This window comes from Eschrichtius robustus, chromosome 6 (genome assembly GCF_028021215.1).
Source record: "Eschrichtius robustus isolate mEscRob2 chromosome 6, mEscRob2.pri, whole genome shotgun sequence".
Taxonomy (NCBI): Eukaryota; Metazoa; Chordata; class Mammalia; order Artiodactyla; family Eschrichtiidae; genus Eschrichtius; species Eschrichtius robustus.
In genome coordinates, this window is record NC_090829.1 from 38,884,090 (window position 1) to 38,899,696 (window position 15,607).

The 15,607-nt window shown below is 35.4% G+C and overlaps 1 protein-coding gene across 3 annotated transcripts in view; it reads left to right on the top strand.

The window, feature by feature from the left end:
* The window catches only part of MLF1 (myeloid leukemia factor 1), a 35,371-nt gene extending 23,303 nt beyond the window's left edge, over positions 1-12,068 (top strand). Inside the window, exons 3-7 of one of the 3 annotated variants that reach the window (XM_068547375.1) lie at positions 5,128-5,211; positions 6,386-6,514; positions 8,325-8,484; positions 10,061-10,199; positions 11,757-12,068. In XM_068547375.1, coding sequence (XP_068403476.1) covers positions 5,128-5,211; positions 6,386-6,514; positions 8,325-8,484; positions 10,061-10,199; positions 11,757-11,862 — 618 coding nt within the window. In that variant the 3' untranslated portion in view covers positions 11,863-12,068. The remainder of the gene's footprint in view (positions 1-5,127; positions 5,212-6,385; positions 6,515-8,324; positions 8,485-10,060; positions 10,200-11,756) is intronic. The other 2 variants (XM_068547378.1, XM_068547377.1) reach the window with 2 other exon arrangements.
* The last annotated feature ends 3,539 nt before the right edge of the window (positions 12,069-15,607 follow it).

A 15,607-nucleotide genomic window follows, 5' to 3' on the forward strand; every position in this document is an offset into this window, starting at 1 on the left:
AGCATGGCTACTCTGCAACCAGCTTTTCTCCCACCCCTGTTTCTCCAGGCCTTTGGTCCTGTTTTCTGTGGCTCTAGTTTCTAACACACTTAAAGGCAATCTGAGGAGTAACAGAGAATAGCATCACCTTGGAACATTTCCTATGTATGCACCTATGCTCTCATGAAAAAGTTTTTTTATTCTCTTGTGCTAGACTTCAGCCATTTCTCTCCTTAAAGTTTGACATATAACATTTGTCCTTCCTGACCAGAGTTTTTAGTGGGACAAGTGATGAAGGAAAAAAAAAAAAAACAGCTATAGCACAGAGTTATCAGTAAAAATGATCAGGAAGTTCAGCATGCTGTGGGAGCACAGGCAGAAAAAAGCCTGTAGCCCAGACGTTTTGGGATGGTAGAGTGGAGGTCAACTAGAGAACACTTCCTGAACCTTAAGGATTAATAGGAATTAGCCAGGAAAATCTGGGAGGGGAGAAGAAGAGTGCTCAACACAGAGGAAACAGCGTGTGCAGAAACCTAGAGGCTAGGGAGCCCAAAGATGTTTAGGGTCATTTGGCCTTAGGATGTGAGTTGGAGTGTGTATAGATGATGATGGAGAGGTAACCAGGGGGACTTCTTTTGGCCCTGGTAAGGATTGCGGACATTATCTTAAGAACAGGGGAAGCAATTGGTGAATTTTCATCAAAACAGTAGTAGAATCAGGTTCTCATTTTTTAAAGATCATTGTGCCTGCAGGGAGGAGAGAGATTAGAAGGGATCACAGTGGAGGCAGGGAGGCTAGGAGGCTGATCAAGTATTCTGGGAAGTATTAGTGATAGCTTCTACTCAGGTAATAGCTGTGGTGATAAAGAGAAATAATCTCCTTTGAGAAAGAGTTAAATAGGTGAATGGATAGAACTTGGTGATTAATTGGGTTGATGGATCAGTAGAGAGGGAGAAGGAAAGTATTATGCTTATTTTTGTGGCATGAGGCATTAGGTAGATAGGAACACCACTGAGCTAGGAACAGAGCATTGATGCAGTGCAGATATGAGGGCAAGGGTGTTCAGAAAGGTCATTTCAATTCTGGGTGTTTTGCATTTGAGGCATCTGTGGGCTGTCCAGGTGGGATTTATCTGGTAAACAGTTGGATATATGGGTTTGAGCTGAGCTAGAGATAATTAGTTCATTCATTCAGCAAATATTTATTGAGCCCTCCTATGTGCCAGGAGTTGTTTTTAAAGTATTGGGAATATAGTAGTGAGTAAGACAGAGAAGATAGCCCTGCCTTCACAGAGATTATTTTTACAGAGTGGCAAGACAGACAATAAACAACAAAATAATTTCAGATCGTCAAAGTACTTCAAAGTACTCTGAAGGAGATGGAGTAATGATATAGTGACAGGTGGAGGTGAGGCAGAGATTAGTTTAGACAGGTGGGCTTCTTAAGGAGGTGATACTTGAATGATTAGAAGAAACTATACTGAGAGTCAGGAGAAAACATTCTAGGCAGAGAAGAGCAGCCGTACAGAGTTCCTGAAGGCCCCAAAGCCCACTGGAATCTCTGCTCTAATTTGTAGCCCCACTTTTTGTCAAGGCGTTGGGCCACCCCATAGCAAGTACAGATACATCTTTTGATGGCTGATTTGATAGTGAATTGAGAAGAGACAGAATATACCCCAAACATCTGATCTTTTTCTCCTCCTCCTCTCCTTCCTTAGGCCAGCCCTTCTATCTCTCTTGAATTGTTCTCTCTTATACAGCCTTGATTCTTAACCTAATGTTGAACCAAAAAATTCACAACATTTCCTGAATTGTGTTGAATCTCTGAAATGCAGATTAATTCTATTGTAGTCCTTTGCATCCTAAAGATGTATCAATATCTCCTAAATGTGTCTTTGTTGTTCCCAACTGTGCTAAGTGCAGGTTCTAAAAAGGAATTTGCTTTTTTTCGTCTATTTCCTATTGTAACTAACAATAAAAACCCAGGAGAAGGCAGAGACATAAACAGGCCTTTGATAATTCTTTACTGAGTCCCAGCTTGGCACAAAGCAAAAGAATATCCAGAAGGGCTGAAATACCAGCATTGAATAACAGTGCCTTACAGGGTTCGAAACACTCCTCCTGCTTGAGCAGGGGAGTTCCTTGAACTAAACACTCCTTATAATAGTAGATGATGCTTTGGGTGACACACTAGAATATGTGCTTCACTTTTTGATTCCTGGTGATTGTTCCAGTGATAAAACCTAAAATCAATAGCAGATCTTTCTAGAGCAGAGTTCTGCAGCCTTGACACCACTACTTTCATGTTGGTCTGGATAATTCTTTTTTTTTTTTTTTTTAATAAATTTATTTATTTATTTATTTATTATTTTTGGCTGTGTAGGGTCTTCGTTTCTGTGCGAGGGCTTTCTCTAGTTGCGGCAAGCGGGGGCCACTCTTCATTGCAGTGCGCGGGCCTCTCACTATCGCGGCCTCTGTTGTTGTGGAGCACAGGCTTCAGATGCTCAGGCTCAGTAGTTGTGGCTCACGGGCCCAGTTGCTCCGCAGCATGTGGGATCTTCCCAGACCAGGGCTCGAACCCGTGTCCCCTGCATTGGCAGGCGGATTCTCAACCACTGCACCACCAGGGAAGCCCTGGGCTGGATAATTCTTGTTCTGGGGAGCTGTCCTATGCTTTGTAGGATGTTTAGCAGAATCCCTTGCCTCTACCACTAGATGTCGGTCATATACCCTCCCCAGCTGTGACAAACAAAAATGAGTATAATTATTGCTGAATGTCCCACTGGGATCAAAATCACTCCTGGCTAAGAAGCTACTTTCTGGAGGAATTCTTAACTGTTCTTCTAAAGGAGCATACCTCTGGAGGAATCAGGTTCCCCAGCTTCAAACTATAGTACAAAGCTACAGTAATCAAGACAGTATGGTACTGGCACAAAAACAGAAATATAGATCAATGGTACAGGATAGAAAGCCCAGAGGTAAACCCACGCACATATGGTCACCTAATTTATGACAAAGAAGGCAAGAACATACAATGGAGAAAAGACAGCCTCTTCAATAAGTGGTGCTGGGAAAACTGGACAGCTACATGTAAAAGAATGAAATTAGAACACTACCTAACACCATACACAAAAATAAACTTCAAATGGGTTAAAGACCTAAGTGTAAGACCAGACACTATAAAACTCTTAGAGGAAAGCATAGGAAAACACAAACCATATATGTGGTTTGACATAAACCGCAGCAAGATCTTTTCTCACCCACCTCCTAGAGTAATGAAAATAAAAACAAAAATAAACAAATGTACCTAATTAAACTTAAAAGCTTTTATACAGCAAAGGAAACCATAAACAAGACAAAAAGACAGCCCTCAGAATGGGAGAAAATATTTGCAAATGAAACAACGGACAAAGGATTAATCTCCAAAATATACAAACAGCTCATGGAACTCCATATCAAAAAACAAACAATCCAATTAAAAAATGGGCAGAAGACCTAAATAGACATTTCACCAAAGAAGACATACAGATGGCCAAGAGGCACATGAAAATTTGCTCAACATCACCTAATTATTAGAGAAATGCAAATCAAAACTGCAATGAGGTATCACCTCACACCGATCAGAATAGCATTATCAAAAAATCTAGAAACAATAAATGCTGGAAAGGGTGTGGTGAAAAGGGAACCCTCCTGCACTGTTGGTGGGAATGTAAATTGGTACAACCACTATGGAGAACAGCATGGAGGTTCCTTAAAAAACTAAAAATAGAACTACCATACGACCCAGCAATCCCAGTACTGGGCATATACCCTGAGAAAACCATAATTCAAAAAGAGACATGTACCACAATGTTCACTGCAGTACTATTTACAATAGCCAGGACATGGAAGCAACCTAAGTGTCCATCGACAGATGAATGGATAAAGAAGACGTGGCACATATATACAATGGAATATTACTCAGCCATAAAAAGAAACGAAATTGAGTTACTTGTAGTGAGGTGGATGGACCTAGAGTCTGTCATACAGAGTGAAGTAAGTCAGAAAGAGAAAAACAAATACCGTATGCTAACACATATATATGGAATCTAAAACAAAAAAAAATAGTACTGATGAACCTAGTGGCAGGGCAGGACTAAAGACGTAGACATAGAGAATGGACTTGAGGACACGAGGTGGGAGGGGGAAGCTGGAGCGAAGTGAGAGTAGCATCGACATTTGTACACTACTAAATGTAAAATAGATAGCTAGTGGGAAGCAGCAGCATAGCACAGGGAGATCAGCTCAGTGCTTCACAATGACCTAGAGGGGTGGGATAGGGAGGGTGGGAGGGAGGATCAAGAGGGAAGGGTATGGGGATATATGTATGCATGTGGCTGATTCGCTTTGTTGTGCAGCAGAAACTAACACAGTATTGTGAAACAATTACACTCCAATAAAGATATAAATAAATAAATAAATAAATAAATAAATAAATAAATAAATAAATAAAGGAGCATACCTCATGCTTCAAGGGTATGCCCTACTGAGCCGGCAGTGGTAGGCAGCAAATCCAAGGACTGTTAGTGGAGTGAATCAACCTATATCACTTGGGTCCAAGTCTGATGGAAAGGAGGGCTGATTACTCCAGAGGCAGTTTCTATCATCCATGTGGAACTGCTGGAAGGAACACTGTCATCTTATACTCGGGTTTTATTTATTTGCCTGGTAGGATATCCAGAAGGAAGAAGGAAAAATTGGAAGACTAGTCTATGCTAGAGCTGTCCCACAGCCAAGGATACACCACTCAGTATTTAAATATTAACCAAATTATGTTATGAGCAAGTTGAATTTTATGTGTGTCTGTATTTATATGTTCTTGCATGTATATATGTGTGGATATATACACATGTATGTATGCATGTATTTATAGTGTTACAACTCCCTAACCATTTGTATGTTGGCTGTTTAGGATTTTGTGTATGCTTCAAATTCTTCTTTAACAAATCACTTTCATTATATAGTCCTTAAATTATCTTTGCCTGGTCGATCACTGCATGAGACCCCACAGCAAAAATCAAAAAAAAAAATTTCAGCTGTTTTGGGAATGTTGATTTGCTTCTTTTGTGTTGTGCTTATAGTTAATGACATACTTCCTAATATCCTATAGCGTACAGATGTCAACCCTTTTCAGGCAATGGACCGAATGATGTTAAATATGCGAAACAGTATGCAGGAATTACAAAGAAACTTTGTAAGTACTAAAAGATTGTTGAGAATGTTATTTTCAGTTATCGGTACTCTATATTATAGTGGCTTTCAACATTGTTCTAACCATTGTCCACAGTGATTGAAAAATATATCTTACATCATGACAGTACTTGTGTACCGTATATATTTTACACCTGAAATAAAAGTTTCATGAGAAAATAATCATACTGTTTACAGCGTGTGCTGATATTTTCTATTTTACTTCATATTTTAAAAATCCCGGTCACAACCTACCAAAATGATTTCAGAACCTGCAAGTTTGAAAAACAGCGTTAATTAAACTTTCAAAATGAAAAAATTCAACCTCAAAAACATTTATTCTGCTGAAGATGACTATTGTAATTGAATGTTTTATATGAATTTAGATTTTTTTATTATGTATAACTTGTCTACTTAAAAAGATTTGTGGCATCTAAGAAATTAAGTTTTAGCGTTCAAAAATAACTCTGAAAATAGAAATTTCAGGAATGATGTTTAGGCACTGGATTAGATTAATACAGTCCAAACACTTATAAACTAGTACTAATACTCTTACTTTTCTACTCGTGATATTAATCAAAATAACTTGATTCAGTATGAAGACCACCCATATTATTTTAGTCATCCAGTTTGAAATCTAAGGATCATTTCAGAATGTCCAAATCTAGGACATTATTAATGATTTTAGAAACGTAGCAGTTGGTACCCACAGAAGGTATAAAACTTCTTGGCATATGGCTAATTGGGTCAACATTGGCAAAATTGCACACAAAAGTCAACCACTGACTGTAAAAGTATTACATGCTTCAGGGCACGGCATCTATAAATTTAAGCCACAAGTCTTTGACCTCAATGATTTGAGGATTTCTAAATGAATCACTTGTTATTTATTATTCCTTATAAGGAGAGTGTGAATTGGTATCTAAAATGCAAGGAAGTTAGGATTTCTAAATGAATCACTTGTTATTTATTATTCCTTATAAGGAGAGTGTGAATTGGTATCTAAAATGCAAGGAAGTTAGGGCCTTCATGGGGGTACCATTTGGACATCATACTGATCGTATGTACTATCTTTAGTAGAACTTCTAGCTAGTGTTGTTACTTTATTTGACTCCTCTGACATTAGTTCTTCGTATTTGACTGAACTCACTGGATTTACAATTTATATTTACCTCTAGGGTCACCTTTCAACGGATCCAAATGGACATTCGTTTAGTTCTTCCTCAGTTATGACTTATTCCAAAGTAGGAGATGAACCACCAAAGGTTTTCCAGGCCTCAACTCAAACCCGCAGGGCTCCAGGAGGAGTAAGTATTTTCTTGGAACTTTATAAAGTTGTGGAATCATAGATCACCTATATCAAATTTTAACTATTAAAATTTGACCTGGTACTGGTCGGGGGAAGGGATGGGGGGAGAAAACACAGGTCAGTGTGAAAAGCAGTAAAACTAACTATTTATTTATTTATTTTAAGGCATTCTTTGTCTCCCCCACCTACCTCCATCCCTACCCCAGGTGCCTTTTTTCATGTTAATATCTATGGATGTTTATTAGCTTTACATGTTGACAAAGTAAGTAGACACTATAAGAAGTCTTTGTTTCCTGAAATAAATGTCTACTTTTAGTTTCTGTTTGACGTAAATGAATTTTTTAACTCATAAAATATTTCAAGTATACAGAAAGGACATAGAGAATAATATAAGTACCCCATACTCCTTCAATCCAGTTTAGTCAAATCATTAACACTTTTCTCTATTTACTTTAAGTTGTCTCTTGTTTTGCTTTCTTTTTATGCAAAGATGTTACAGATTCAGTTAAAGCTTCCAATATACTCCTCCCTCCTCCTCCTTTTCCCTTTCTCTGTCCCCCAAAGACAACCATTTTCTTATACAGGCATACCTCATTTTATTGGGCTTCACTTTATTGCACTTCACAGATAAATTGTGTTTTTAACAAACTAAAGGTTTGTGGCAACCCTGTGTTGTCAAATGAGAGATAGCAATTTTTAGCAATACAGTGTTTTTAAATTAAGGTATGTACATTGCTTTTTAAAACATAATGCTACTGCACACTTAATAACTACAGTATAGGATAAACATAACTTTTATATGTACTGAGAAACCAAAAAAATCATGTGACTCACTTTATTGCAATATTCCCTTCATTGCGGTGGTCCAGAACAGATCCCGCAGTATCTCTAAGGTATGCCTGTACCTGGAATTTATGATTTTCATGGATGCTTTTATAATTTTATTACTTATGTATGCTTCATATACAATACAGTGAATTATTTTACAGGTTTCTAAACTTTGTATAAATGGTTTCATACTGCATGTGTCCTCTGCAGCTTGACTTTGCTCAGTAATTGCTTCTGAGATTTATTCAAGTTGATATGTGTAGCTCTGGTTTCTTTATTTTAACTTCTATATAAATGTCTAAAATATGAATATACCACAGTTTTTTAATCTATTTTTCAATTGATAGATATTTAGGTGTTTATAATTTTTCACCTATTCATCTTTATACCTGTCTCCTCGTGCAAAAGGGCTAGGAATGCTATTGTTGGATTGGAGGAGACCTGTGTCTTCATCCTTACCTAGAAATCACCAAGTTATTATCACACAGTGATTGAGACAATTAGCTCCCACAGACTTTGGTATGAGTTCCCATTTCTCCACTTCCTTGTTAGTACTTATGGTAAAGAAAATTTGGGTTTGCCTGTCTAACGGGTGACTTAAATGAAAATAGAATATGTAAGTCATTTCATGAGTGCAGAATAATTAGTTGCCCTTTCTTGTAGGAATGCTAGTATGTACGCCCAACTATTAATTGTCAAGGACAGTGTTGAAGGCACTAAGTTTAATATAATTAAGTTATTCTTTGTTTTAATAATTATATTGGTTCTGTTTGTCCTAGATATTTTAATTGTAAGCAGTTCAGGAAATATCAGAGAACTATTACCATAATTTTACTATAAGTTGGTAGTGGAACTGAGTACCTATTAGTTTTAGAGCAGTAGATTTATATTCTTACCTCTATAGGTAAACGGGTTCTGAGGAGTTTATAGTCTATATTTATTTAAATAATAACTAATTTTTATTTTCATCATTTTCACAGGTAAAGGAAACGAGGAGAGCACTGAGAGATTCTGAGAGTGGACTAGAAAAAATGGCTGTTGGTCATCACCTCCGTGACCGAGCTCATGTCATTAAAAAGTCAAAGAACAAGAAGACTGGAGATGAAGAGGTCAATCAAGAGTTCATCAATATGAATGAAAGTAAGTTATCAGAGAAAATAGCATTCTTCCTCTCAAAGTTAAAATAGCAGCTGTACCAGTAGAACTTGGTGAATATTTTTTATAGAAACATTTTATATGATGTTGTTTCTGACAGTTTATGAATTGTAAATGTAGAGAATACGTTATCAAAATAGTAATAAAATTGTGGTTTCAGTGTTTCATTGTAGATCTGTTTTTTATAGTGATTTTTGTTAATGTCGAGTATCATTTATTTTTTTGTTTTATACTTGGAAAATGGAATCTTTTGAATTGTTTTTTAGAAAGACTATCAGTAGGAAATCGAGTTTTTATTTATTTCTGATATCAAAGAAGTACATTGGAAAAGTATAAAAAAGTATAAAGAAAATAAAAATTATTCATAACTCCAACCCAAAATAACTACTATTAATGTTTTAGTGTATTTCTTCCTAATAGTTTTATGTATTGATATATATAAACATACAATCACACATACTGTTTTTCAAAATTTGTATTTTACTATCCATATAGTTTATATTGTGCTTATTTTAATTCCCCACTATAATTGTGAACAGTCACCTATGGTGTTACTTTTCAGGAACATCCTAGATGGTTACCTAAAAGTTTTATCATGAATTGGCCATAATTTATTTCAACTATTCTGTATTGTTGGGCACTTAGGCTTTTGTATAGATAAGATTTAAATTTCTGGTGTTGTTAGATAATAAATCACACATATATCAAGCAAATCTTTCCACTTCTTAGATTTTATATTCATTCTTCAACTCATTTAAGACTTCCTAACTTTTTTCATTATAGTTTTTAAGCTGTATTCATTTCCTGTTTTTAGAAAGTGTTTTGAATAAAAATGTTTTATCAGATTATATGATTTAAAAAAAAGAAGTTCTCTTAAGGTTGGAGCTGGATAAAATTATTCTTATGCAATGAGATGGAAGCCACAACGTCTTAACCTCTCTTTAATTTTAACCTTTGTAATTTGGTCATATTTAAATATATACAGAGTAGTTCACAATAATGAACATACTGAAGAAAATTTTAGTAAAGTAACACATTATTATAAAGGCAGTCTGAAAGAACAAGTATTATCATTTACTTATTGTTATCATGGAATTTAGATTGCCTACTTCCTAACAACATGAACTGTCAGATGAGTAACCTGTCTCAGGAAATTGGAAGCGCAGCTCGTGAGGCCAAACTGAGGGCAGGAAGCGCTAGGCACAGGAGGAGTGTCCTCCCAGTGAGAGGAGGACCAGGATCACCATGAGATGACCCAGGAAGAAAGCCTGCTAGTGTCGCTGGGTCATGGGGTCCATGGGATAAGTAATATGATACCCAGGCAGGTGTGTGAAAAACCAGATCATCAATAACCAAATTATCAACAGGAATAGGAGAGGAACAGAGAGAAAAGGAAATATTACTCTGAGTCAAAGACCTTCTCACGTGAAGCAGTTTCCTGCTTCTACTTTACGGTTAGGCTGATGGAAACACCAGGCTAGAGTGAAATGCGTGGGGAGCAAGGCAATTACTGACAGCTGATACCTTAATATTTACCCCTTTATTTTGATATTTGATGTAGGTGATGCTCATGCTTTTGATGATGAGTGGCAAAATGAGGTTCTGAAGTACCAACCCAGGGGACAATGGCACAATCTAGAAAACTCTAAGAGGCGAAGCATTGGTCATGAGACTTCAGGATCCCGAGAACTTAAAAGAAGGTAAAAGTTATTTCTAAACTAAACTGTGTTTTTTAAAGACAAATTAGAAGAGAAGTTATGCAGTTTTACCTCTGTTATCAGGAAGTTTTGATTAACATCCAAGTTGTTTGTATCAATAATATCTTTTGTGAAAGATGTAATAACTTTATATTATTTCCAAGTATTCCAACACAAATTTAAATTTGTATCTGAAAACCAATATTTTAGGATTATATGACTAGTACCTCACTAGCAAACTATGCTTTAGACAATGGGGCTAAAATCCTCCAAAGGTAAAGCAATATACTATAATGCAGTTATTCTTGTGAAACAGATTTTCATCTGGATAGAGTAGGAGTCATACATTTCGTACCAGGTAAAGATATTGGTGTTTAGGGATATGGTAAGGGGAGAGGAACTGTAGCTAAAAGGCTGAACAAAACTTCCCTAACAAGTCAAAATTGAGCATTTAATGGTAAAAAGATTTTTAGACCCTTGTATAATATGTAACAACGGTATCTGTATTAGATATCAAATATTTTGGAAGAGTTTTGCAAAAACTTTAGCCTCCTTTGGAATTACCGTTTGGAATAGCTGCAAGATATGAACGTGCTAAAACCACACTTTTATAGAGATTATAGAGATTTTGACACATTTAGTATATATTCTAGAGTTACAATTTTATTTGATACTCTGGGGGAAAAATTGAAAACACTACCTAATTCCTACTGAAAATTAGACTCGAGAGAGAGAGCGAGAGAGAGAGAGAGGGCTCAGCAGGCCTTAAAACAGAAATCTGTTCTAGGCTCTAAGAGAGTGGAGAATTGCTGCAGAAGGTGGAAGCCTTCCCAGAACCAGCGGTCGACAAGTGGGTACCAAGTAAATTAGAAGACTTGTGCAGAATTTCATGTGCTAGCATTTTATATTTTAAAATACTTGTTTAGGAATTTAGAGCCCTAATGTTTTCTTTAGAAAACTTGCTCTCATATTAATTTTAGATAATATTTGTGTCACTTTGAAAAGTTTATTGATAAAAACCTAACAGTGCTAAGTTTGACTATGAAATCCAGGTCCCAGTTAGAGAAAAGCATGCTCTTTATAGATGATCTGTAAATTTATGGCCTATCAGTGGCATTTTCTGTAAACCAGCACTGTCCAATAGAACTTTCTGAAATGATTTTTTGCAGTGACGAAAATGGTATGCATCTGTACTGTCCAATATGGTAGCCAGTAGCCCCATGTGGCTATTGAATCACACTTGAAATGTAAACAATGCAGCTGAGGAACTGAATTTTTAAATTTTATTTTATTTTAATTAATTTAAATGTAAATGATGTGGCTAGTGGCTACCATGTTGGACAGCATGGTTCAACGGTAAACAGTTAAATCTATCTCAGGAAAGCAGCTGTTGCTTTCTTAAATGTTAAGTGAAATAGTCTGCCATATGTTTTTCAAAGCTACTAAGGAACCTTTAAGATAAAACTCACCTTAAATTACAGTGGTCTGTATCATGTTTGTATTGATTTTTTTAATGACCATTTAAAAAATGGTATTAATGTTCACATGTATATTTCTCAGAGAGAAACTGCATCAAAGTCCAGCCATTGAACGTGGAAGAAGATCAAATGTTTTTGTGGACAAACTCAACATCAAAGGATCACCTGTGAAAATCAACAAAAAATAAATAGCATTGCATTTGATTTGTTTAGTTTTGGTTGTTTGAACAGAGAAAGTAATGGTGCTGAGTAATACACCTAAGACCAATCGCTTGTTATTAAATCAATACTGTGTTCTTAGCAACTTTCTTCTGAATGTTCTTGGAAGTGCTAGCTTTATATTGTCCCTACTTTAGGAATAAAACTTTAATTTTCAATAGTGCAAGCTGTTAAACATTCTATAACACTCTTTAAAACATAACACATGCTGATTTTGCTTTCACAGTTATTTTCCTATTGGCTATGTATTCCCCTATATACTCAAGATTGAATGTACAGCTGTTCTATCATATAAAATTAGTTAAAAGAATAAACTGTAAAAAAATAATCTCAATTTTTACTAACACTATAATAGAGTGATGTTAAGAAAGGTTAAAATTATTTAGCTCAAATTTTATAATGTGTTATGTAGCCAGCTAGCTTAAAGAATTTTTTTAAATAAAGCAAACCTATACTAGTACTCTTTTACAAAAAATTAGTTATTATTTTGATAAAGAACATAAAGAATAATCAAATAGCTCCTTTTCAAAGAGATTTTAAATTGTTAATGTACATGAATTTTCTTATCATTTCTTTATACAGTATATTCTTTTTTTGTTCTGTGTTACATTTTCAACATTCGTCAGACTTTATGTTGACCTTTCTCTTTAACATCCTAAGGTAGCATATTTCTGTTCTCCTTTCTCACAGACAGCTTAATCTATCTCCACGGTTAACATTCTAAAGTTGGAGTGTCCTTGGAGAAACTCTGCTCAGCCCTTTTGTGACATTTAGAAAAATGCATTTGGTATTCTGCAAACCTGAATGATTGATTGTCTCAAAATTTCTTAGACAGGTGAAGTGTGTTTGAGCAAGGTACTTAATAATTCAATTGTTCCCTTTTTAAGTATACTATTTAAAAATTCAGCTCTTGGGTTTTTTCATTCTAGAATGTGAGCATTAATCTGTTTTTATAGTTAGGTATGAAGTTTGTGAGAATATAAAATCTTAACTTTTAAGTTTTTGTTGTTTCAAGGGGGGAAAAAACAGAATCGATTATCACTCTATAATCCTAATAGCTTCCCTTTTAAACTTTGGAAGTAGAATTGTGTGATTGTGCTTATACTCTTCTAATTTTCTATATCATATCCTGTTAATTTTACTAGTCAGTGTTTCATGCCTTTAATTAGTCAGTAAACTAAGATGCATATGTGTCAACTCATTTTTATAATGGAAAGTAATTGAGCAAGTATTAAAGATGTTAAAATTTCCCTCTTACGAATAATTTAGCGTACTAATAACATACTATTACATACTGGGAAGTTATCATAAGGCATCCGTTTGAAATAACACTTTTGCATAAATTCCCTAGATAGAGCAAAATCCCAGTAGACACTGTAATTATTCTCCTTTTGCTTAAATTATTACACTGATGTTAACTTGAATCATTATATTCAGATATGAAAACACATTTTAATAAATATTTGTGCTTAAAACAGTATAACTTCTATGCATCATATAACAGAGAATTCATAGATGCTTTTTTCATCTCAATTTGTTTACTGTAGAAATCAAATTAAAATGGAATTAAATATATATTTCCTCCTATGCCACAGTGCTTCCTGAGGGGCCACTTACAAAATATGTGACATCTGGAGATCAAATGTTAATTCTTTATGTTCACACGATGCTGAAATTAACTTTTTTTCTGAATTTATTTTTATCCTAATTCTGAAGTCAACTTAACTAGTATAAAAAAGAAGGCTCGCCATAGCTTGTAGTTCACATCTTATTTTTTCTTTATTGACAACCACTGATCTTTCTGGAACGCTGGGTCTTTGGGGAATGTAAGGATATTAACTATTTGGTGAATGTGGCCTTGACAATAAGTCCAAGTTGAAAACTTAGGCTCCTTGCTACTTTAGTGATTTTCCTGGTAACTTTCAGTCTCAGTGACGGGTTTTCATTATTTATCTTTAGGACTTCATTATCTTTTATTGTTACAGGGCAGTGGCAGGAGCACATTGGTATCAGATGGTGCCCTACGTGTGGCAATGTGATGGTGTTTGGAGGTGGGGCCTTTGGGAGGTGATTAGGTTATGAGGGTGGAGCCCTCACGAATGGGCTTAATGCCTTTGTAAAAGGGACCCTAGAGAGCTCCTCCACCCTTTCTGCCTTGTGCCCACACAGTGAGAAGTTGGCTGCCTATGAACCAGGATGTGGGACACACCAGACACCGAATCTCCTGGAGCCTTGATCTTGGGCTTCCCACCTTGCAGATCTATGAGAAATAAATTTCTATTGTTTACAAGTCACCCCGTCTATGGTATTTTTGTTATAGCCGCCTGAATGGACTAAGGCAATGGTCTTAGGCTAGTCGGGCTAGGACAATTTGGAGATTCTACTGAGGTTTGACCTAGACCCTCACTGCAGTGAATCAGGACCTTCACTGAATTTATCTTTATTCTTATACATTATAAAATGACTATGAATTAACAGAATGTGTAACTGCTTTGAATGATATAATGTATGTGTATTTTGCCACTTTAAAACCTAACAGAAGTAATCTATAATGTGTACTCATATAAAAATTTAGCTAGACAGTTCTTGGCTTTTTGTCCTCTAGTTTCCTCTGTGGAGAAAACAAGTTTATTACTTTGGTTAAAAGTGGTGATTAATAAAAATAATTAAGAATATACTTGGTATAATAATTACAGAAAAATATGAATATATATATATACACACAGAGGACAATGAGTATGAATTTTTACTTCAGGAAACTTAGTTTGTTAAAGTGGTAATTTCAAAAAGTAATTTCAAAAGTAACAGATACACTTTTTTATTTAACATAATTATATATTAAAATTAAAGTAAAACCTTAATGTTATTACTATTTACCTAATTATTACTTAATTTACATATTTTAAACAAATACATACACAGGCTTATAAAGACTAAATTTTTGAAAGCCTACAAATCAAAAAGTTTACTTAAAAGTATTCAACATTAATGGATTGATTCATCAAAGTAAATCCTTTACTAAAAATTAATACATGGATGATATACAAAAAATAAGTACAAAATTCATCATTGAATCTCTGGTTTTTCTTTCCTTGTATCCTGTAATTTACTCTGATTTCCATTTATTTGACCTTATTCATTTAACAAATATTTATTGAGCACCTAGCACAGCAAGGGGTACACCAATTAACAAAACCAAATCACTGTCCTTGCGGAACTTACATTCTCATTGGGAGAGTCAGACAACAGACAGCTGTGTAAAATGTCCGGGTGTATCTAAGAAGAGCTCTGAAGGAAAATGAAGCAGTGCAGGAACATAGGGAAGAGCTTGCTGTTTTAGAAGAGTTGGTCAGGGAACACCTCACTGATAGAGGATATTTGAACAGAGAGAAGAAGGTAAGGGAAAGAGCCATGCTGGTATCCGGAGGAGAGCACAGGCTCTGGTCATGTGAGGATCAGCAAGGAGGCCAATGTGTCCGGAGGAAAACGGGCAAGTGAAGTAGAGCTACACTGGTGTGGCTCCTCAAGCAAGACCTTGTATTGTAGGTGCTTATTCTGAAGGTTAATTTTTTTTTAATTTAGTTGTTTAAGGTCATTAAAAATTTCAGATTAAAAAAATTAGTTATGAAAAATTTCAAGCCTACACAAAAGTAGAGATGACAACAACAGTGAATTCACTGGTTGAGTGATTTCAGCAGAAAAATGACATGGCCA